This window comes from Danaus plexippus (genome assembly GCF_018135715.1).
Source record: "Danaus plexippus chromosome 29 unlocalized genomic scaffold, MEX_DaPlex mxdp_36, whole genome shotgun sequence".
NCBI classification, from domain to species: Eukaryota; Metazoa; Arthropoda; class Insecta; order Lepidoptera; family Nymphalidae; genus Danaus; species Danaus plexippus.
This window is the reverse complement of record NW_026869857.1, coordinates 1,711,355-1,733,677: the sequence shown is the minus strand read 5'-3', so window position 1 is coordinate 1,733,677 and position 22,323 is coordinate 1,711,355. Positions and strand designations below refer to the sequence as shown.

At 35.5% G+C, this 22,323-nt stretch overlaps 1 protein-coding gene and 2 long non-coding RNA genes across 3 annotated transcripts; 1 reads left to right on the top strand and 2 right to left on the bottom strand.

Annotated features, from left to right (window-relative positions):
- Positions 1-515: 515 nt before the first annotated feature.
- On the bottom strand, positions 516-3,243 carry LOC133320491 (uncharacterized). Its single transcript, XR_009753809.1, has 3 exons — positions 3,083-3,243; positions 2,625-2,757; positions 516-1,096 (listed from the first exon to the last, which is right to left on the bottom strand). It is a non-coding gene; the product is annotated as an uncharacterized LOC133320491 (long non-coding RNA).
- Positions 3,244-9,622: 6,379 nt separating this feature from the next.
- LOC133320460 (uncharacterized) lies at positions 9,623-10,891 on the bottom strand. Its single transcript, XM_061528999.1, has 4 exons — positions 10,759-10,891; positions 10,140-10,253; positions 9,862-10,040; positions 9,623-9,789 (listed from the first exon to the last, which is right to left on the bottom strand). Exons 1-4 carry the CDS (start codon positions 10,835-10,837, stop codon positions 9,697-9,699), a joined length of 465 nt encoding a protein of 154 aa, XP_061384983.1. The 5' UTR covers positions 10,838-10,891; the 3' UTR covers positions 9,623-9,696.
- A 4,299-nt stretch (positions 10,892-15,190) lies between these two features.
- On the top strand, positions 15,191-17,290 carry LOC133320449 (uncharacterized). The gene is made up of 3 exons (XR_009753802.1): positions 15,191-15,282; positions 15,608-15,739; positions 16,519-17,290. It is a non-coding gene; the product is annotated as an uncharacterized LOC133320449 (long non-coding RNA).
- Positions 17,291-22,323: the final 5,033 nt, after the last annotated feature.

Here is a 22,323-nt window from a genome sequence, read left to right as displayed (position 1 = left end):
AGTCAGGATTAAAAATTGGTACCTTCAAACCGTAGCGCCCTTAGACAATGCTACAGATGACAATTGTACGGCCACTGCGAAGATTCTGCTAAGCACGCCCGTTCTTAATAAAATGCCTAGGCGACCGCGCGACGACAGAGTGCAAGAGATGAAGAAGAATTTTTAAGTCTGGTAAACTTCGCGGAGACGCAGAAACTCCCGCTCGAGATGATGGCCTCCGATGGCCACCCTGAGGCCCGCGTGTTGGCAAGGTGCCGGTCGCCGTCAATATTTATTAGACAATATTTAATTCGCGGTAAACGGCTTGCGGTGGAGGAGAGAGCTCAAACACGTAAAGAACAGCTCAGTCACTACAAACATCCGTCTTAGTATTGTTTTTTTATTAAAACATCATTATTATTTTTTAATATTAATTTTCCCGGAATAATCACCGTGATCACGGTTGCTGCAAAGTAACCGAAACGTCGGGATTATGTAGTTTTTAAATAATAAAATCCGCGTAGTAAATCCGAATAATACTAGTTTCATTTAAATGAATACTCGCGAAAATCTTAGATCTCATTATGAGGGACATGTTCCTGTAGCGGAGCTTGATACAAATGTATAGATTTCAAACATATATACTTTGAACTCTTCATTGAGCGACTTAGTCTGGCTTTACTAGTTGATTGTTTAAAACTATCTTATTCACGTTTTTATAGTTCACTGAACGACTCTCATACCTCTCGACGTCACTAACTTCAATGCTGCTACGAGCCATGTTGTGCAAATATAAAGTTGTTTTAAATACAGTACAGTACCACAAGAGGTTCCTTGATATCAGCAGACACTTAATACACGTACTGGACGTGTTTATAGTCAAGACACTCCTTATATTGTCTGGAGACTGCTACAGATGATACTTCAAATCTTCTCTAGTCTAAGATGTTACGAAAACCATTCATTCTCCTCTTCATATAATGTGTACCTCACCGTCTCTAACGTATCGTCTCGTGTTATGACACACTGTTGCTTCACTGTCGGTACCCACCTAACACTTGGTGACCAGCCGTCATCTCCTGATGGATGAATCCCAAGCACAGACGACTGACGCCGTCTGTAACACATTATACGATATTGTTCTTAAACAAAGACATACAAAGACGGTTACTTCAAGGATTAATTTAAAATGAAATCATAAAAGTTAAAAAAATAAAATACAAAAACACACTTTTATAAAATACCAAACTGATAAGTAGTACACTTTTAATTATTCAAATTAAAAATAGAATGATAAAAAAAGAAATGAATTTAGTGTTTAAATTCGTGGATAGACAAAATTCAAAATAAATATTTAAAAAGGTTAATATACAAGTCTGGCATCGACGCTGTTAAAGTTATCCGCTATGATTCTCTGGAGAAGCGGCGAGAAAAAAGGGTTATACTATTTTTATTTAAAATTTTAAACTACATCATTGAACAGGAATATTTACTGAACGAAATTCGACTCAACTCTGAACAAAATTCCCGCCCAACATCACGTCTAAAACAGACTTTTTGTGTTTCGTTTTGTAGAACCAATTATAGCAAAAATCTTTTTCTCGTCAGATCTTTAATCCGAGTATCTCTAATTTTATATGCAGTTCAAAGAAAAATCCTTAATAATAAAATGTAAAATAATATTCAGATGTACTTCTTTTCATTATTATTGTATATATAAAATCCTTACTTTTTTTTGTTGTGTTGCCTTTATAAATGATTTTAGTAAATCGTATGCTCGATACTCCTTGCTGTTAATGTTCTTGTTATATTTTTGTTTTTTTATTATTATTATTTCTAATGTAAGCTATAATACACTCCATGTCTATAACTGTGGAATCTTTTCTGGCAAATTGTTTTTACTCTACCGAAATAATTTTTTTTTTTTTTTTGTAAACCGTCATTAACTATTTTACAAATCCCTACTGATATTATAAATGCGAAAGTAACCGTCTGTCTGTAAACTAACAAACGTTTTCACTACTAAATCGTTGAACCGATTTGACTTGACTACTTTAAATTTTTATCCCGATTATCCGGTTACCCGATCCCGATGCCAATCCCAAAACTATACGGGTATTCGGTTTCAGTGGTCGTAGTGACAGCGAACTTCTCTAATGTACACGCGGACAGAGTCGCGTTCAAAATCTACTTATCATTGTAATTACAATTATATATTTCAGACAGTAAGTTACAAAAATAAACAAAAATGCAAGTGAAGCTAAGCGAAAAGAGTTAAAAATATTTTTAGTAAATTAGAAAGCTACGACTTATATATGTATTTAAAATAATCCAGTAGCAACATGGAGGTACAAAAATAGTTAATATTATCAATGATTTACGTCTCTATCCATATATTTTATATAAAACATAAATCTGTTAAAATAGTTACTTCATTTAAAACATTATAATGTTTGGAAGGATTTTATTATCTTTCGTTTATTGCATTCCTTTAAATACCAACATCACGGATAAATAGTTATGATAATATGTCGAAAACGTCGAGTTAAAGTAATAAGTCATAAAAGTTGTGATTAAATTAACATAAAAAAATGTCCAAACCGACTCTAAATAACGAATAATGTTAAATATTCAACAGTACACACCGTCACACTACTGTCGCGGATCAGCTACGTACACTCCCCTTCAGAGAAGGTTCCCTCTCGTCCGCAGACCACGTCCTAACAGACGCTCCCGACAGCTTCTACCCTCACCTTGAATTATATATTCTCACGAGTCCTGGAACGTTACAAAAAATACCATGTCATATAAATACTACCCACTTACTAATAAATTAGTCGTCATATAAAGAGAGTACATGTCTTAGGATGTGGAGAAAAATTTTTAAAATAGTAATGAAGTATGGGAACTATAAAATTAATAAGACTGCGACCAATATAGCGCTTAGAGAACAATTAAAAATAACATAATACATTTTATTACACACTACTAGACGCAATAATAACTAAGATATTAAACAATGTTTTATGTCAAGTCATAGTTGATCGAAGTTACAATTAAAGTCAGGTGTATCGCGTTATAATGAGACGTGTAAAGAACTCACCGGGAAATAAAACAGACGACTGAAGAAGACGCCAGAGTCACGAGGAAGATCGCAGCTGACCGAGACGAGAGGAAGGACTAAGGAGGAACACGAACCGCTTTGATATAAAGACTAACTGACAGGAAGCAGTAAGGTTGGCAGCACTGAGGATGTTAGGACAGTTACACACGATGGATATAGCATGGATGTGTTTGGATACGTAACTGTTTATTAGTGAAAAATATCTAATAAATTATTAAAAATATTTCTTAAAATTACGATAAAGGGACGTTTCTAATAAAAATGTGAAATTGTTCATAAAAGCCGCGGATACATTTTGTTTAAATTATACTTGATGGATCACGATTTGAAATATTTGCGAAGACGAAATGTTGTCTCTTTCTATTGGTTAAAAAATACGAAGTATATTGAAATAAAGAGAATAATAAGAAAAAAGTATAAATATATGATTTTAACATTTTAATAAAACACAAACAATAGCCGTAGGTATTACTGTTGAGTTTCTCAATTAATGAAATGTAAACTAGAAGCTAAACATTAGTGTAGTGCATATCAGACTTAACACGACGTTTTAAATGGTGAAGGTTGGCAACAAGTACAAAGTGGTTTTACGTAATGTTTGATTGACTATAACATTTAATAAGAAAGATACTTTTAACATATTAAAGGAGGTTTTGGACTCATTATAATATAAGTTTCATTTGTATTTTGATTTATGTAAAACAAAAAATGTATTAATATTTTTATGTTTAAGCATGTGGGTAGTTCAATATATTGACTGTGTCCGGAGAGTGGAGACACGAGTCATTGAGTTGATGAGGAATGAACAGCGAGTTTTAGATTTCCTTTTCAACTTGTTTTATTTATCAGATACATTAACACACAGACATAGGTTCCACTATGTATTATTTAAATTTATGATTTTCTAAAACGATACATATTTTAATAACAATCCAATTTAACATAATTTACGAATGGTTTTGTTTGAAGGTTGGTATTTATCATTAAATTTTAACAAGAACGCTCGTTCCAGTAAAACTTTAAAATCATATAAGCAGACATATAAGCCTTTTACTCCATTCAAATAAGTTAACTTTTATATGTATTAAGAAACGCTTATCAGCTGGACGTATTTAAATATATACTTATTGAGGATTGTGAGCGGGGATGTTTCTTTTACAATGTTTTCACTAACGATATTAAAATATAGAAAGGCCTCTTTTGGTAAATCATGTTATTGTTGTTAAACAGCGCCATCTGTTGTTATTATTAAGCTTTAATGCTATATTATTGTTAAGGTAATAGTAATTGTCTTTGTTTCTTTGCACCGCCATCTATTGTCGAGTAACTTCGTGTTCCTAAGATATTGCATCAGTTTTAGTTGTTTAAAAACACGGATAAAAAGTTGTTTGCTCAAAATTTATGTAGCCTATTACTGTGTGCATCACGTATTAAAAAAAATCGCCCTCGACGCATCCTGAATTTTAAATTTCATGAAAATTGTAAAAGTGGTTTTAAAGTTTTTATTACTTTCTGTCCATAGATGTCACTTTTCACATTTATATTACGAATATTTTAAATGAAGCTTCAGTTTTTAGATAACAATAAAACTCTAAATGATATAAATGAGACATGAAAATAATGTCACAGCTATAATTCATTTCGAAATTACGTGTATTTCCTTTACAACCACTGCACGACTGATATATTTATTTATTTCTGTACCAAGAGTTACAATATTAGTTACAAAAGGAAAGTGATGCACAAAGGATAACTTATCTCTTAAAAGAGATCTCTACCAGAAACCCTATTGATAAAGGAAACTAGATGAGAAAGCGTGGTGTGGGTACAATAAAAATAGAGGAGAAAAAATAAATAAATAAAGAGATTTATATATAAGCATACAAAAAATATATATAATAAAAAGAAATTTAGATACTGTACACACATAGATATATACATAAATATATACAAATAGTATAGATAAATAAACATTATCAGATAGTGAAAATGACAGAAGATGTCTCTTAAGTCGATGTTTAAATGCAGGTGCACTATATATGGGCGCACGCCGACGTATAGGCGAATAGTGGTACTAATTTGTTTACTTTTGATGTTTGCGCCATCTAGTAGTCGTAAGTGTCAACAATTGATTCTTATATTTTATATAATCGTTGTATATAATATAGTGGGCCATTGCGGTACTGAGTAATTCTTGTTATGACTTCGGCCTTCCGACTGTATCTAACATAACCCGTAAAAATATAGGACAGTATAGTATTTGAAGAAAAATAAAATAATAAATAATATTAATTTAGTAATGTCGACGGATATACCGAGCTGAAGTCAAAGGTTTACGAATGAATGTTAATAACCGAAGAAAGTCCTTTGTCTATTAACTTTAAGGACTATAAGGATAACATATTGTTGATTTAGCGTACCTTTTTTAACCGACTTCAAAATAGAAGGTTCTCAATTTGTCTTTATATTTGCATGCTTTATTTAGCTTCACGTGTATGTATGTATGTATGTTTGTTACCGCCTTCTTCCAACTCCATTTTGACCCATTTTAGACGGACCGATTTCTCTCAAATTTTGTAGGCTTATCAAGGACCGGTGGCAAATTAATACCTCGTAGAAATTATATCAATTCCATCATTAGGATTGCCAGGATCATCACATCATATCATATCATATCATATCATATCATATCATATCATATCATAGATCCTTTACATGAGAGTGAAAGTGATAGAGCATGCTCGCTCAACCGCTACTGTATTTGTTGCTACACAGCTGTACTATCAACGGCCAGAAATCAAAAACTTCGGATAAGAAGAATTTTATATTTAATTTCTAAGTGACTGAGCTGATACTAACTTAATCGCGATATTTACGAAATATTTGCCGTGCCACAAATATGATTACTGACAAATGAGAGATTAATGAGATCTGTTCCGGAAACGAACTTAGTGAATATATTTGTGGTAATATATACAGATATATTAACTAAACTAAATATAAAAAAAATACGATTAGTTATATATATTGTAGGAATATGAGAGGGTAGAAGAGAATCAATGTAGGAATATGAGAGGGTAGGAGAGACTCAAACGACATATAAGCAGTTGTCAGAGGACATCAGGGCTCTTTTTTCGTTCGTAACGCGCGTTGGTGTGATAGTTTAGTCGTTAGTAGATTTTAGAAGTGTGTTTAAATCTTGCGATTGTGTTATATTCGGATTTCATTTAACGATTAGTTTAAATCAAGATAGTTGAAAGTTATTCATTTAGAATTGTTTTTATTTTTGTGTAAATTTAATAAATTAGCGGTGGAATTGTATCGAATGTTATTTTTTAAAAAGTCAATTCTTACCTTGTTTCTAAGAATATATATATATATATATATATATATATATATATGAAAGATATGGCACAAAACGCCCCATGCTTTTCTCATAACAATACTAATATACTAATATACTAATATTTTCCACCCACTTATTGTCAATGTTAAAGATTATTTTTTACTTTTCAGTTGGGTTAATTAGAAAAGCATGTTTTTTAGTAATATTTTTTGTTTGTTACCTCATAACTTTCGGCTTGCGGAAGCGGTCGTCGCTATTTCCGCTGGTCCTATATCAATTTGGTTCAGTTCTGACAATGGCACACACTCGATAATCATATAGTGAGTTTGAAGTTAGCATTAAGTGTTTGAACGACTTATGACCGATTAAACTTAACGCCAACCGATTTAGATCTATTTATTCATGAGGATCAACTTCACTGGTGCTCCCGTGATCATTACGATAAGACCCGAATATGGAATCATAAGAAAATTTAAGAAAATACTTAGGATGTGCACGTAAAGTAAATAGTACACTTTTAGTAATGTCATTACTTAAGGTGTACTATGTGTGTGTATGTGTGTTTGTGTATGTGTGTGTGTAATCTTGTTATTAAACGACTACAAACAAAAGAGGAAGAGGTTCTTAAGAATTGATTTTTCAGAACCATTTTTTTTTTAATTGCGTCTACCACGTCGTTACTAGATTAGCATATATATTGTTTTCGCCCATATAATAATCTGCTTATGTACTTACTCGCTTATATTCTATTCGCTAATATTGTAACTTGTTTGTATACATATTCCCATATATACTAACGCTCTTATACACTTACTTGCTCTATGTGCTTACTCTTTTATATACTTACACTCCTTATATATTAACCCTCGTTGTATACTTTCTCTCCTTACATAAGTATATAAGGCGAGTAAGTACATAAGTAGAGTAAGTATTATATACTGCTTATAGCAGAGTAAGTTTAACTATGTAACTATTGACTATCTGTCGGTAAACTCTGTTAGTTGGCACTGATGGCTCTTAGGTCGTGGGTTCAAATCCCATCCGATGTCAGTTGATAATTTCAATTTTTCATGAAATGAAACAATGACAATGACAATAATTAATTTGGTAGGTCTTTATCACGCCTATATTAATTCAAGCTCAAAATGTTGTGTTGTTCTTACAGTAATCCCCCCTATTACACGGTATATATGTTCCGCGTTATAGGAAAACGCGTTGTACGAAAATTCTCGTAAAACGCGCTCGTATGACCTCGTATAACGCGTTATATACAAATGATTCACGTTTATCTTTTCTTGTTAAAGAGGGTTTAAATCGAATATTAAGGAAAAACTATGTTATGAACGAAATATATGCGTTTTATTAAAATCAAACCAAGAACATTTTCAACAAAAAAATCTTATACATATGTAACTAAAAAACAGGTAATTTCAAATAAATCAAATAGTTCCAAAAACAGTTTTATTACATATTTATTCTCTGTCGGAGCTATCTGAAATAACGTTCCACCGACATCTTTTTTTAACGGAATGTTCAAAGGTTTCACCTTTCGAATTTTTATTATATTCTTTACTTAAGAGCATATTTTCTTGTTCGTCTTGGAATCCCCGAGTTAAATGAGGAAAATCACGTGGGGAATCCCCGTGTTATATGGGGGAAAACACGTGTTATACGAGGGACATGAAATCGCGTTATATGAAAACGCGTTATAAGAGTACCGTGTTATAGGGGGATTACTGTATCTAAAATAACGTTAATAGCGACAGGCTAATTGCAAGGTTTGCAAGACTCTTGCTGCAAGTACAAGACCATGACCAAGACTGGGACTGCAATACCAAGACCAAGACTGGCCAAGTCTCGTCTTGTTCTTGCACATGGGAAACACTAGTAACTGTACTGTCGTAAGTAGTAAGGATATATACGATATTGATTTAAATAACTTCTCAATTGTCATTAGAAATAACCAACAGAAACTGAGTGAGGACAACTCATTGTTAGTTCGAATCCTGCTTCGTGGCGATAATTGTTCTTGTGTTATTAATTTTCATGAAGCCTAAACGACTCATCATTAATTTAAATCATTTAGTATTCAAACAATGTCATTATTTTTAATATGTACTTTATATGTGACGTTAGTTGATCAGTGAACGTGGTGCTGTATATAACACATTTGCTTCTGTGGCTTCCAGCTGTGAAAACAAAAGGTATTGATTATTCCGTGAGCTTTCATTGCTCTGACAATAGGACTGTTTATTAATTTTATTAAAATTTAATCGATTGAATCACGCTCCGTCACATATTTCTTTCTGAATTTATTTATCATATCAACGCTTATGAGTTATCTAAATAGCTATTATTTTCTATGTCTTAAAAAATTTTGAAATCCAAACAAATATATAAAAAACAAAAGATTTTCTGTTCTGCAGATAAAATGTAAATTTTAATTAACATCTTATTTAAGAAATTTATATTATGAAAACTACAGTTCTGAATTTAATACGGATAACCTGAGTGAACTTAGGCTGACTCTAAATAAAATTTTAAAACCAGGAAACCAAACAAATTTATATTTTTGGTTGAAACTGTTCTTGTAATGATATTGTGAATATTATCTGATGTCAATGAGATGCCAGCTGACTTGTACTTGTTATACACGTGCTGCCATCTGTGATTGCTGGGAGTGATTAAAAAGCCCAGTTCTCTTTTTCGTTACATCAAAATGTTTTATTAATCTACTGAGCCCTCATACAACGACTATAGAGTTGCGGCAATGCAACGACGTCGGACAATAAAAATTTTATTGCGAGATATGGAAAAAATATTTAATTATGGTAAATTTATTTTTATTCATTATTGTCATCTTCAATTTTTATTTCGAGTATATATAAGTCGAAAAGTAATAAGCAATATACTCAAAGATTATCAAAAAAACTGTATGAATTCAACGTAACAAATCTGGTATAAAATAAAATCGGTCTTTGCCAGGACCGGCTAGTCGCTGGTGTGCCCTGTCGCTGACAGATCCGGGGTGCACCAACATAGCGGCTGATGGCTTCGCAGTGGTTTTAGTGGTATAAAATAAAATATTAGTTATTGAAAAACTAGAAACGCTCCGTACACCGTACGTAGTGTGACTCTGAAAACTTGTGGTAATCGTTCAGTAAGACAAACAGTACTATACAAATAAAATAATTTATTTGACATTTGTGTTACAATGTTTTGTTATCTTAACTTAAGGATTGATTGCTCATTGCGGTCTGACAATGACGATTGGTAATCGGATGCACCACACAGGGACAGCATCACCGTCTTCCACACGGAATTCAATAGTAACTGGAACCTACATAAAGAAGAAATTAAAAATGTTAGAATAAATTTTTTCTTTAACATTAATTACTCATAACAAACTTACAGTTGGAAAAATGGGCTCAATAAACATTCTCAGAGAATATTCAACTATTTCTCCTTCCAAGACCGGACAATAGGAATTGGTTAGGAAGTTACAGGTGACTTCGTTTTGTCCCAAAGGATAATTTATGGCAATTCCCAAAATCGCAACCGCTTTAGTCTTCATGTCGTGGAGGATACGAGCTGTAACAAATAACATATCATCAAAATGAAACCAATTTTTCAACTTTTTTTTATATAAGGATGTTTCATTCTTATATCGATAACTTGTTTTTTACTTACGGGCTTTGAATACCACACGGATAACAACGTCCTGGTTTTGTGGCAGAGAACATGGCGGTTCTGTACAGCCCACGACGTAGGCATTGATTGGGAGCGAGCCGTTGCTCGCCTGACCTGATACAAAAATAAAAATGTCACAATACAATGATACAAAATAAAACATGTTAATAAAGGCATCGTGTTGGTAACAATAGACAATAAATAGTTTTATACTGGAATTGTTTTACTAGAGATTTTATGTTAATCTGAATATGACAATATTTAATACATTTCCAATACAACCTATCGGGTGTTGACGAACCGAAAGACCAATATCTGAGATCATTTGCAGGATAGTTATAATATAAGCAAGCACTGCCAGCTAAAGTGAGCTATAAGCAACATGGTATTGGACAGCTTACCTCTTACTATCGGCCCTACGTTACACGACATGCGATAGATGGGCGTAATTTTGTGGCGATGTAACAAATGTATATCTATACATAAAATTAAAAGTCAAAAAGGACTTTGTTATATTACAAATTTCTTAGTAACCTATGACTCGGAAATTATAACATCTTGACATAATATATTCCGTGGATTGAATCTAATATTATAATATATTATGTTATATACTTGCATTGTGACACTGGCGTTGATTGTCCGAGAGCTGTTTCCAGACAGAAGAACGCAAAACACAAAATCACAAACCGATACATTGTAAATTTAAAATAATTAAAAAACCATTATCTTTGATTTCAGACCATTTATATTGGCATTATCTTATCTTACGATAATAATTATTGATGGGCTCGATGTATGCTTACAATTAGATTTCGTCGTCACTACATAAAGAGCGTTAATCTTCACACATTACAGTATCAATGTGTTATTGGATGAGAAACTAGAAACGCATCGTATGTAGTGTGACGTGGCGGACTTGTGCTAAGCGTATTGGACGGATTAGATGGAAGTAATCAGATCTAATGACCAAGACTCCACACACCTGACTGAAATATCTGATAAGGTTATCTGTGATATATAAAATACAATACCAATATATAATCTCAGTTGACTGGTAACATATATTATTCTCCTTACCAAACCTAAACGACGGTTACCAAAATAGTGTCTCGGTTCCTTTACAGCTCCGTTGTCGCGTGATCACGGGCAGACGAGATGAAAGTATGACGCTCGATTGAACCGAAACGTCGGGATTATGTAGATATTTATAAAATAATAAAAAACAGACAGTATCCGAAAAGTGCAACGACAAATACAAAAAAAATTTATATATATATATATATATATATATATATATATATATATATATAAATATATATATATATGTATATATATATTCATATTAAAAAAAAGTAAATAAAAGTTTTAGAATTGTATATTTTTATTCCATACATAAACACGTTTTCTATTAAAATTAAATTAATATTTTTTTTTTTTTTTTATTTAAAAATATTTATTTTTTCTTAAATATTTATTCATAATTTTATATAATTTGTAAATCAAATCTACACGATTACTCAATTCATTGTCATTAGAGGTACAAGTTGTCGCTGTTTGAAAAATTATCATCAGGTGTCTCTTTGATAATGTACAGATAAGTAGAATTAGTTTAAAATTATTTTATTTTAATTCACAATAATTTACATACATATCTAGATTATGATCGTTTTTATTGAATTAGAAATAGACCAGTTCATTATTGATGCATTGCGTTAAGTTAAACCGTACGCTAAGTGCGTGCTTTAGGTTAACATTGTACGTACATACGATGCAAGAACTATTTTTAATATCTCGCCTCTATATTAAAAAATATTTATGTTTTGTTCGTCCGCTATGGACTCCTAAACTAATTGACCGATTTTAAATTAAATTTTCACACCGTGTGCTGTAAGAACCGACTTGAAAGATAGTATAGAATATGTCTTAATATATAGCCCCAATATTATTTTATTGCAAATTATTTTTCTATGATATAATATTCACAAATATCAGTTAACTCCAAACTCTTAGCATCGCCGGCAACTTTTATATGTATATTATAATGAAAATTACATATTGAAACTTATAACCTATACCTAAGACTACATGATTGCCCCGATGTTAGGATAGTGATCCATTCCATAGCTTGTGTGGTACCAGGGATCTTCTGGTTCACACGGCTGGGTGTTCGCTCCGCGGAGTCAGCGGCGTCACTCGTTATATGATATTTTATCCATACAACGATGTCGCCCCGGCGATGTTCATTTATTTTATAATATGTAGCGCGTACGTAACACACAGACCGTAAATCTATTTACGTGACCATATCCATTGTTAACAGAACACACTTAATACCTTTCACCCTGTGTGATGTTCACGCGGAGTAAGTCGCGGGCAAAAACTAGTATGGAATATAATGAGAGCTTGAATCATTGTGTTGCTGAAAGACAATGTCCGTTGATAACATACAAAGACCTTTAGCAGCGTCTCTAGACAACCGAGCCACCAAAATCACAGATAAAATAATGTGAATCACAGAATATGATTCGATTACAAGAGAAAAGATGACACAGAGATTATTATTGATAGGTACATTATATTCTAGAAGTAGATTCATTTTAATTTGATAGTAAATATATATTAGAATATATAATGTAGTGTAAGTATTTTGGTAAAAACATGCATTTAAGTTTGTAGTTTATTTAAAAATCATTGAAGTAATAAATAAATTTTATAATTTAATTTAGTCATCTTTTTAAACGTGTTTTTTTCAACTTGACTAATGGTCACTGAGCTGAAAAAACGAGATAACTGAGAGAGAATTAAATGCTAGAATTCATTTAAATTTTTTTTATTCTAATTGATTTAATTTTGTTTCATATAAAAACTATTTCTTGCTTCACTAGTACGATGTAGCAATGACATTATTTTCTAAGAAAATAAGTCAGTAACGCTGTGATTTATGAATTATTTAGACGAACATAAAATTAAAAAGAGGTTAAATATGTCGTAGTGTCAGACGCTACAAGTGTAATGTTGTGTGTTATTGCCAGTAAATATTATTCTAATAAATTTATCGTGGAATTTCGATCATATTTTAATTTTTAGGTAAATAAAAATATGATAGTGACTAATTACTAGAATACGGAATATGGGACGATTTGTCCTATTCATTACATTTAAGATAATTTCCACGACAATGAGTCTTAGTCGCGAAAATCTTCAACAAGTAATAGCTGATAGTACTAGCTGCAAGAGCCTTATTCTTATTAAAGGATTTCAATATATTACGTTATTAACATTGAATTGCCGAATACAGAGTTTAACTATTGTATATGAATGTTAACTCGGTTGCTATTACTGTTTCTATATATTAACATTACCTTTGATTAATAAAAATGGCGAACGACAGACAGCGCCATCTATGGTCTTTGTCACTAACTACAAACTAAGTACATCAGTCGTGCGGTGATTGTAAAGGAAGCACACGTAATATCGAAATGAATTATAGTTATAACACTATTTTCATGTATCATTTATATCATTGTAGAGTTTTATTATAATCTAAGAACTGGAGACTCATGTATAATATTAGTAATATAAATGAGAAAAGTGACATCTCTGGACGGAAAGAAAATAAGCTTGATAACCACTCTTACAATTTTCATGAAATTTAAAATTCAGAGCACTTGGAAGGCGATTTATCTTATTAGGTCTAGTTCCTAATAACAAGCTACTTAAATTTTTAGCAAACACCTTTTTATCCGGGTTTTTAAACAACTAAAACTGATGCAATATCTTAGGAACACGAAGTTACTCGACAATAGATGGCGGTGCAAAGAAACAAAGACAATTACTATTACCTTAACAATAATATAGCATTAAAGCTTAATAATATCAATAGATGGCGCTGTTTAGCAACAATAACATGATTTACCAAAAGAGGCCTTTCTATGTTTTAATATCGTTAGTGAAAACATTGTAAAAGAAACATTCCCGCTCACAATCCTCAATAAGTATATACGTAAATACGTCCAGTTGTTAAGCGTTTCTTAATACATATAAAAGTTAACTTATTTGAATGGAGTAAAAGGCTTATATGTCTGCTTATATGATTTTAAAGTTTTACTGGAACAAGCGTTCTTGTAAAAATTTAATGATAAATACCAACCTTCAAACAAAACCATTCGTAAATTAGGTTAAATTGGTTTGTTATAAAAATATGTATCGTTTTAGAAAATCATAAATTTAAATAATACGTAGTGGAACCTATGTTCGTGTGTTAATGTATCTGATAAATAAAACAAGTTGAAATGGAAATCTAAAACTCGCTGTTCATTCCTCATCAACTCAATGACTCGTGTCTCCACTCTCCGGACACAGTCAATATATTGAACTACCCACATGCTTAAACATAAAAATATTAATACATTTTTTGTTTTACATAAATCAGAATACAAATCAAACTTATATTATAATGAGCCCAAAACCTCCTTTAATATGTTAAAAGTATCTTTCTTATTAAAAGTTATAGTCAATCAAACATTACGTAAAACCACTTTGTACTTGTTGCCAACCTTCACCATTTAAAACGTCGTGTTAAGTCTGATATGCACTACACTAATGTATAGCTTCTAGTTTACATTTCATTAATTGAGAAACTCAACAGTAATACCTACGGCTATTGTTTGTGTTTTATTAAAATATTAAAATCATATATTTATACTTTTTTCTTATAATTCTCTTTATTTCAATATACTTCGTATTTTTTAACCAATGGAAAGAGACAACATTTTCTCTCCGCAAATATTTCAAATCGTGATCCATCAAGTATAATTTAAACAAAATGTATCCGCGGCTTTTATGAACAATTTCACATTTTTATTAAAAACGTCCCTTTATCGTAATTTTAAGAAATATTTTTAATAATTTATTAGATATTTTTCACTAATAAACAGTTACGTATCCAAACACATCCATGCTATATCCATCGTGTGTAACTGTCCTAACATCCTCAGCGCTGCCAACCTTACTGCTTCCTGTCAGTTAGTCTTTATATCAAAGCGGTTCGTGTTCCTCCTTAGTCCTTCCTCTCGTCTCGATCAGCTGCGATCTTCCTCGTGTCTCTGGCGTCTTCTTCAGTCGTCTGTTTTATTTCCCGGTGAGTTCTTTACACGTCTCATTATAACGCGATACACCTGACTTTAATTGTAACTTCGATCAACTATGACTTGACATAAAACATTGATTAATATCTTAGTTATTATTGCGTCTAGTAGTGTGTAGGAAAATGTATTATGTTATTTTTAATCGTTCTCTAAGCGCTATATTGGTCGCAGGCTTATTCATTTTATAGTTCCCATACTTCATTACTATTTTAAAAATCTTTCTCCACATCCTAAGACATGTACTCTCTTTATATGACGACTAATTTATTAGTAAGTGGGTAGTATTTATATGAGATAGTATTTTTTGTACCGTTCCAGGAGTCGTGAGAATATATAATTCAAGATGAGGGTAGAAGCTGTTGGAGCGTCTGTTAGGACGTGGTCTGCGGACGACAGGGAACCTTCTCTAAAGGGGAGGGTACGTAGCTGATCCGCGACAGTAGTGTGACGGTGTGTACTGTTGAATATTTAACATTATTCGTTATTTAGAGTCAGTCGGTTTGGACATTTTTTTTTATGTTCATTTAATTAAAGCTTTTATGACTTATTACATTAACTGAACGTGTCCGACACGCCGAAAGGATTGTACCTGTGATGTTGACATTTGAGGAAGAAATTAGATAAATGAAAGATAAAAAATAAATCGTAATAATAAATAACAGAGTCGTGGTGGCCTGGTGGTTAAAACGCCCGCCTCTCATACGTGAGGGCGCGGGTTCGAAACCTGGCGAGTACCAATGTGATCTTTTCCGAGTCATATGTACTTTCTAAGAGTGTTTAGACAACACTGACGACGGTGAAGGAAAACATCGTGAGGAAACCCGATCTTATAATTTCGAATTATAAGATTGAAATCGCCAACCCGTCTTGAGTGAGCGTGGTGATTAATGCTCTAACCGATCCATGTGAGAAGAGGCCTTTGCTCAGCAGTGAGCTCCTATGGGATGATGATGATGATGATGATGATGATGATGATGATGATGATGATGAAAAAATAAATTATCAAAAGATTCATTCTCATAAAATATATGAATAGACATGTAAAATAACATAATTAATAATTTTAAATATTTCAAGTATCAGCATATTACTATTTGATTATTTTAAACAACGTGATATACGTTATAGCTCTCTGATTGACTTACAGATACTTTCATTTTTAACCAATCCTTGAAGTAACCGTCTTTGTATGTCTTTGTTTAAGAACAATATCGTATAATGTGTTACAGACGGCGTCAGTCGCCTGTGCTTGGGATTCATCCATCAGGAGATGACGGCTGGTCACCAAGTGTTAGGTGGGTACCGACAGTGATGCATCAGCGTGTCATAACACGAGACGATACGTTAGAGACGGTGAGGTACACATTATATGAAGAGGAGAATGAATGGTTTTCGTAACATCTTAGACTAGAGAAGATTTGAAGTATCATCTGTAGCAGTCTCCAGACAATATAAGGAGTGTCTTGACTATAAACACGTCCAGTACGTGTTCTAAGTGTCTGCTGATATCAAAGAACCCCTTGTGATGTACGTCTACAAACAGAATCCATTTTAATTTATTTAAAACAACTTTATATTTGCACAACATGACTCGCAGCAGCATTGAAGTTAGTGACGTCGAGAGGTATGAGAGTCGTTCAGTGAACTATAAGAGCGTGGACGAGATAGTCTGCTTTACTAGTTGTTTGTTTAAAACCAAGTCATTTAATGAAGAGTTCAAAGTATATATGTTTGAAATCTATACATTTGTATCAAGCTCCGCTACAGGAACATGTCCCTCAATCAAAGCACTCGTTGTTTCACTTCCTTCTTACGTTTTCACCACATGGTCTGTCCATTAATCATTAAATAATTCTTAGTTGCCAAAGAAAATTAAATAAAGAAGATTGTAAAACAAGTAAATAAATGATATCCAAAGTCTTTGTGGACGCCGCCACGTGTTAAGAGTGATTATTCCGGAACAATTAATATTATAAAATAATGATGTTTTAATAAACAAAACAATACTAAGACGGATGTTTGTAGTGACTGAGGCGTTCTTTACGTGTTTGAGCTCTCTCCTCCACCGCAAGCCGTTTACCGCGAATTAAATATTGTCTAATAAATATTGACGGCGACCGGCACCTTGCCAACACGCGGGCCTCAGGGTGGCCATCGGAGGCCATCATCTCGATCGGGAGTTTCTGCGTCTCCGCGAAGTTTACCAGACTTAAAAATTCTTCATCATCTCTTGCACTCTGTCGTCGCGCGGTCGCCTAGGCATTTTATTAAGAACGGGCGTGCTTAGCAGAATCTTTGCCAGTGGCCGTACAATTGTCATCTGTGGCATTGTCTAAGGGCGCTACGGTTTGAAGGTACAGTAATCCCCCCTATTACACGGTATATTTGTTCCGCGTTATAGGAAAACGCGTTGTACGAAAATTCTCGTAAAACGCGCTCGTTTGACCTCGTATAACGCGTTATATACAAATGATTCACGTTTAACTTTTCTTGTTAAAGAGAATTTAAATCGAATATTAAGGAAAAACTATGTTATGAACGAAATATATGCGTTTTATTAAAATCAAACCAAGAACATTTGGGAATCCCCGTGTTATATGGGGGAAAAACACGTGTTATACGAGGGACATGAAATCGCGTTATATGAAAACGCGTTATAAGAGTACCGTGTTATAGGGGGGATTACTGTACCAATTTTTAATCCTGACACGTTTTTTGTTAGTTGGTCTGTACATGCGATGCACTTCCAATACCGGTAAATTTTGAGACTGAGGGTCCTCTTTATTTGTTTCAACAGGTTTGCCCGCTGGGAGGGCCTTGTAATATTCGCTTTTATTATGGCGCAATATCGTGGCTAGGGCTCAGTGGTCGGCTGGGGTGGCAGAAGAGATCCTGTGTGATTCCTACCACCGTGTTCCGAACGGACAAATATTTGACATTCTTATTGTTTAGGAGAGTGGATAATATGTCGTTTCAGCTCTCGTTTGTTCTCATGTATAGGCGCTTCGGATGTTTTACCTGGCACAGGTGCGGACACAAGCTAGGACACAGATGTGCCAGCAGATTTTGTCCATTATTTTGTTTCGCGGCGGTGCTTTTAGTGACTTTTTTGCCCTTTCTCTTCCCTGATTTGGATACGGAACGGACCTGAACCCGTTGTTCTCCTCCTCGGTATCCGAGAACGGCGGTCTCGTTTCTGACGAGAACGATTCGGCTTCAAGATTGGCAAGCAATCCATATAGGATGAATTGCTTGGTTGCGCAGCTTTGGTAGGAAGTTGAAGGTCAGAATTCCTGATGTACCAGAGTGCGCCTGTGATGCGTGTGATGAATTTATTTTAGCGAATGACGCGCTCGCGTACGACATGACTGGAAGTATGCAGGTCGTGTAGTGTGACCTTATTTCTAAGGGACAATTTACTTTTACTGGACATCAGATGGTATAGGCGACCTAAGATGTAAAGATGTAGGCTGCCCTATTCCTAACTATATGAATGTGGGGGTTAAATGTGAAATATCTATTCAGGATGACCCCTACATATTTGGCTCTTTTTTGCTAAGGAATGGGGCTGTCGTTCTGGGTTCTTAGCAGCTCGCCACGGTTGAGCATCTGCGGTCCTTGATCCTTTTGGTCGCCCGTAACAGTACGCGGTCACAGCTCTTGCTAATGCATCCCATTTCTTCCTAACTAGCCCTTGTTCATCGAAAGCGTTGTGTTCGCTTTTCCAGTTTGGCAGAGTTTTTTAAATGTTTTATGCCTAGTCCCTCTAACTTGGTCAGAGACCCTGTTTGCTATGATATTTCTCTTCCATACCAGTTCTCGCTTCGCTAGGACCTTCCATTCCGCATACTTTTTCTTTCTTTTGTCCTTCTCTTTCATGCCAGGTTAACACCCTTTTATCTATTTGTGTACTATGTATTATTTCTATTTGACAGGATCAGGTGGGAGTATGCCTTGTTTTACTATTTACTTTATTTCTTATTCTAGTTCATTTATCATTTTTAATTTATTATAATTTTAATTATTACATTATTTATAGCTTTGTTATAATTTATCGACTTTGACTTTTTAATATTGTTATTACATTAATGTAGTATCCGATTAATGTCGGTATGAAAATAATAATATTTTATTATTATATAGATACTGTTGATTAAATGAAATCACAGGACAGGAACTAATTTATAATAATATGAGCTGCATTTATTGAAAACAGAAAGAAAGAATTACATGGAAGAGAGTACCGACGTTGGTCAGCTCTCGTCAAGGACTAAAAACTAAGTACACCCTCAACGTACGCCTAACCTCCTACCTGGGTTTATTACCCCGCTCGCACAACTACGTTGCCTACATCTGGCGACCATCTGTCCGGCACATTTTGACAGTATTGCTTATCTTAATCCTTCAATTTATGACACTCAATAATAAAATAAAAATGAAATACAACATACTAAAACTAGTTCTAAAGACTATTTTTCCCGATCTCACATTAATACATTGTTTTGTTTTACAAAATTTACTTATTTCTATTTTACATTTGGCAGTATTTTAAAGTGTTATTACTTTTAACACTAGTTTTGTCTTTAGGAATTTTCTTTAAGTCCAAATAACTTTTCCAATTTAAATCCGATTTCGGAAAATTTTACACCTTCGTGTAGCTGGTGTTAACCACTTTTCCCTCACTTTGATATTTTATTACACTTTTTTATTGTCGAAGCGATTTGAAACAACTTTGGACGCGTGCGGGCGCTACGGAGCGTGAAATGCGACTGGGTCACTCGGTTGGTCGCTAGGGGAGCCTTGGCTCTCAAAACTGTCTGCTAGACATTCGGCCTTCTCTCTGACATCGAAAGCGGGTGGTCGGTTTGGTCTAACCAAAGGAGGCATTACCGAGACAGTGTCGCTTTTCATCGCTCTCTGCAACGACCAGAATGCCTGGTGCGTTGGAGAGAGCGACGAGAGTTTCCTATCCCAGCCGTCCTCTCGAAAGGAAGCGAGTGCATCTCTCACTTGCCTTGTGAGCGTGGTTTTCTTCGGCTAGTAGACATTGGCTTGGTACGCCCCGACGGCACTCAAAATGCCCGCGCTCTGGCACATTGCCAGCATGCGCGCCTGAGGATTGCCGTCTGAGGCCCTGAGCTTGGCTGCTAAGGTCTGCACCTCCGCGGGGTCAATTAGACTTGCGAAGTCGCAGACGAGTAGTAAGTCGGCCGCTAGGCCTACTGCCGATGCCTTGGGGGCCTGGGCTGCCTTATGGGCCTTCGGTTCCTGAGGGGCTTTTGATGCCTGAGGGGCCTGAGGGGCCAAAGGGGCCTGAGGTGCCTGAGGGGCTTTCGGGCCTACTAAGGCGCTTAGGCGCACCCAAGCGTTTGCTGTCGGAGGTGCAGCGGAGATGAGAGCCGGCTCCCAGGCTTTGCTGAGGTGCCGCCCAACTTTCGCCCAGTGCGGGGCTTTGGGGCATCCGCGATAACTCGCGGGATGACCCCGCTGACCGCACAGGACGCAGCTAGGCGGCTCCTCCGTAGCCGAGACTCTGCTGCAATCGGACATTGCGTGGTCCCCTAGGCACTTTACGCAGCGCAGGCGTGCGTAACAGAACCTTTGGGAGTGGCCGTATAATTGGCAACGGTGACATTGCCCCGGGGCTCCGCGGTTTCGAGGCGGCTCGATGCGTAGACCGGATAACCGGCAGACGGATTTTAAATTATAAATTGCCTTACCTTCCGGGGTAAGGGACAAATGCACTAGCACCATGTAGAACGGTCGTTTATTTGGCCTGTGCATGCGATGCACTTCCAACACTGGCAGGTTTTGGGACTGAAGGTCCTCTTTAATAACATGAACAGGTATCTCCGCGGGGAGACCCTTGATTATAACTGCGAGCCTACGTTCCTCCGGGAGGGCGTAAGTGTGGTATTCGATATTGTTCTTACGCAATATCGATGACAGTGCTCGGTGGTCGGACGGGGAGGCAGTAGAGATTTTTATCCCTACCGCCGTGTTGCGGGCTGATATATATTTAATATTTTTGTTATTTAGGCGATGGGAAATGTCGTTCCAGTTCCTGTTCGTCCTGACGTATAGGGGCGGCGGGCTGTTTGGTTTTATGGGTGCGGACCCAGGTACCCCCGCAGGTGCGGACACGGGTGCGCGCGCATCTGCGCCGGCAGCTGCGGGTGACGTTACTATCTTTTTGTTAGGCGGCGGCGCCTTCAGCGACTTTGCCGCCTTCCTCTTTCCCGATTTAGATATTACGGGCCTGAACCCGTCGCTATCCTCCTCGGCGTCCGAGGTCGGCGGCGTCGTCTCTGTTGAGGATGTCTCGGCCTCCGAGCCGATTGGCGAGCAATTCATATGGGATGGATTGCTTTGCTGCGGGCATCCCGGTGAAGCCGGGCTGTCCGTGTCGAATGACACTGGTGGTATTGGGAATTTCTCATTGAATTCCCTAAAGACTGACGGGGCGGTTTCCGAAAGGTACTTGATGAGTACCTCGAATCTCTCGATGATTTTCTCTATTTTAGTGCCCATGGTGGGCGACGGTATATCGGGTGTTCTCCCTGCCTTGACAGGGAGGTGAGTGAATTTTGGTAATTTATACTATGTCTCTGCTTTTAGGTAGCAGGGGTGTACCTAACTTCCCTATCTGCTGTGTGATACCTGATGGCAGGACAACGGCGACTTAAGCGACGGTGGCTGCTACCAACCTCTGAGTCTTCTGATCGACGCCGGACACGTTGTTCTTGAACCCTCTTCTGACACTTTTACACTATTGTGCGATATTCGCATCGGAACACTTTGCCGCACGTCTGCACCGTGCGGTGGTCATACTGTCTCTCCCTGTCAAAATGTTGAAACGATTGATGTCTCGTCACTATCTTTGTTACCAACTCTGTTACACTCTAAGAGGTTAATGTTTCAATACTCCCTGATTTCCTGAACCTAATGTTGTTTTTCTTTTAGTATCTGTTCACATCTTTTTGTCTGTTTATTTCTTGCTGCCAGTCAGTGATATTAATTGTACTGGTCTTTTT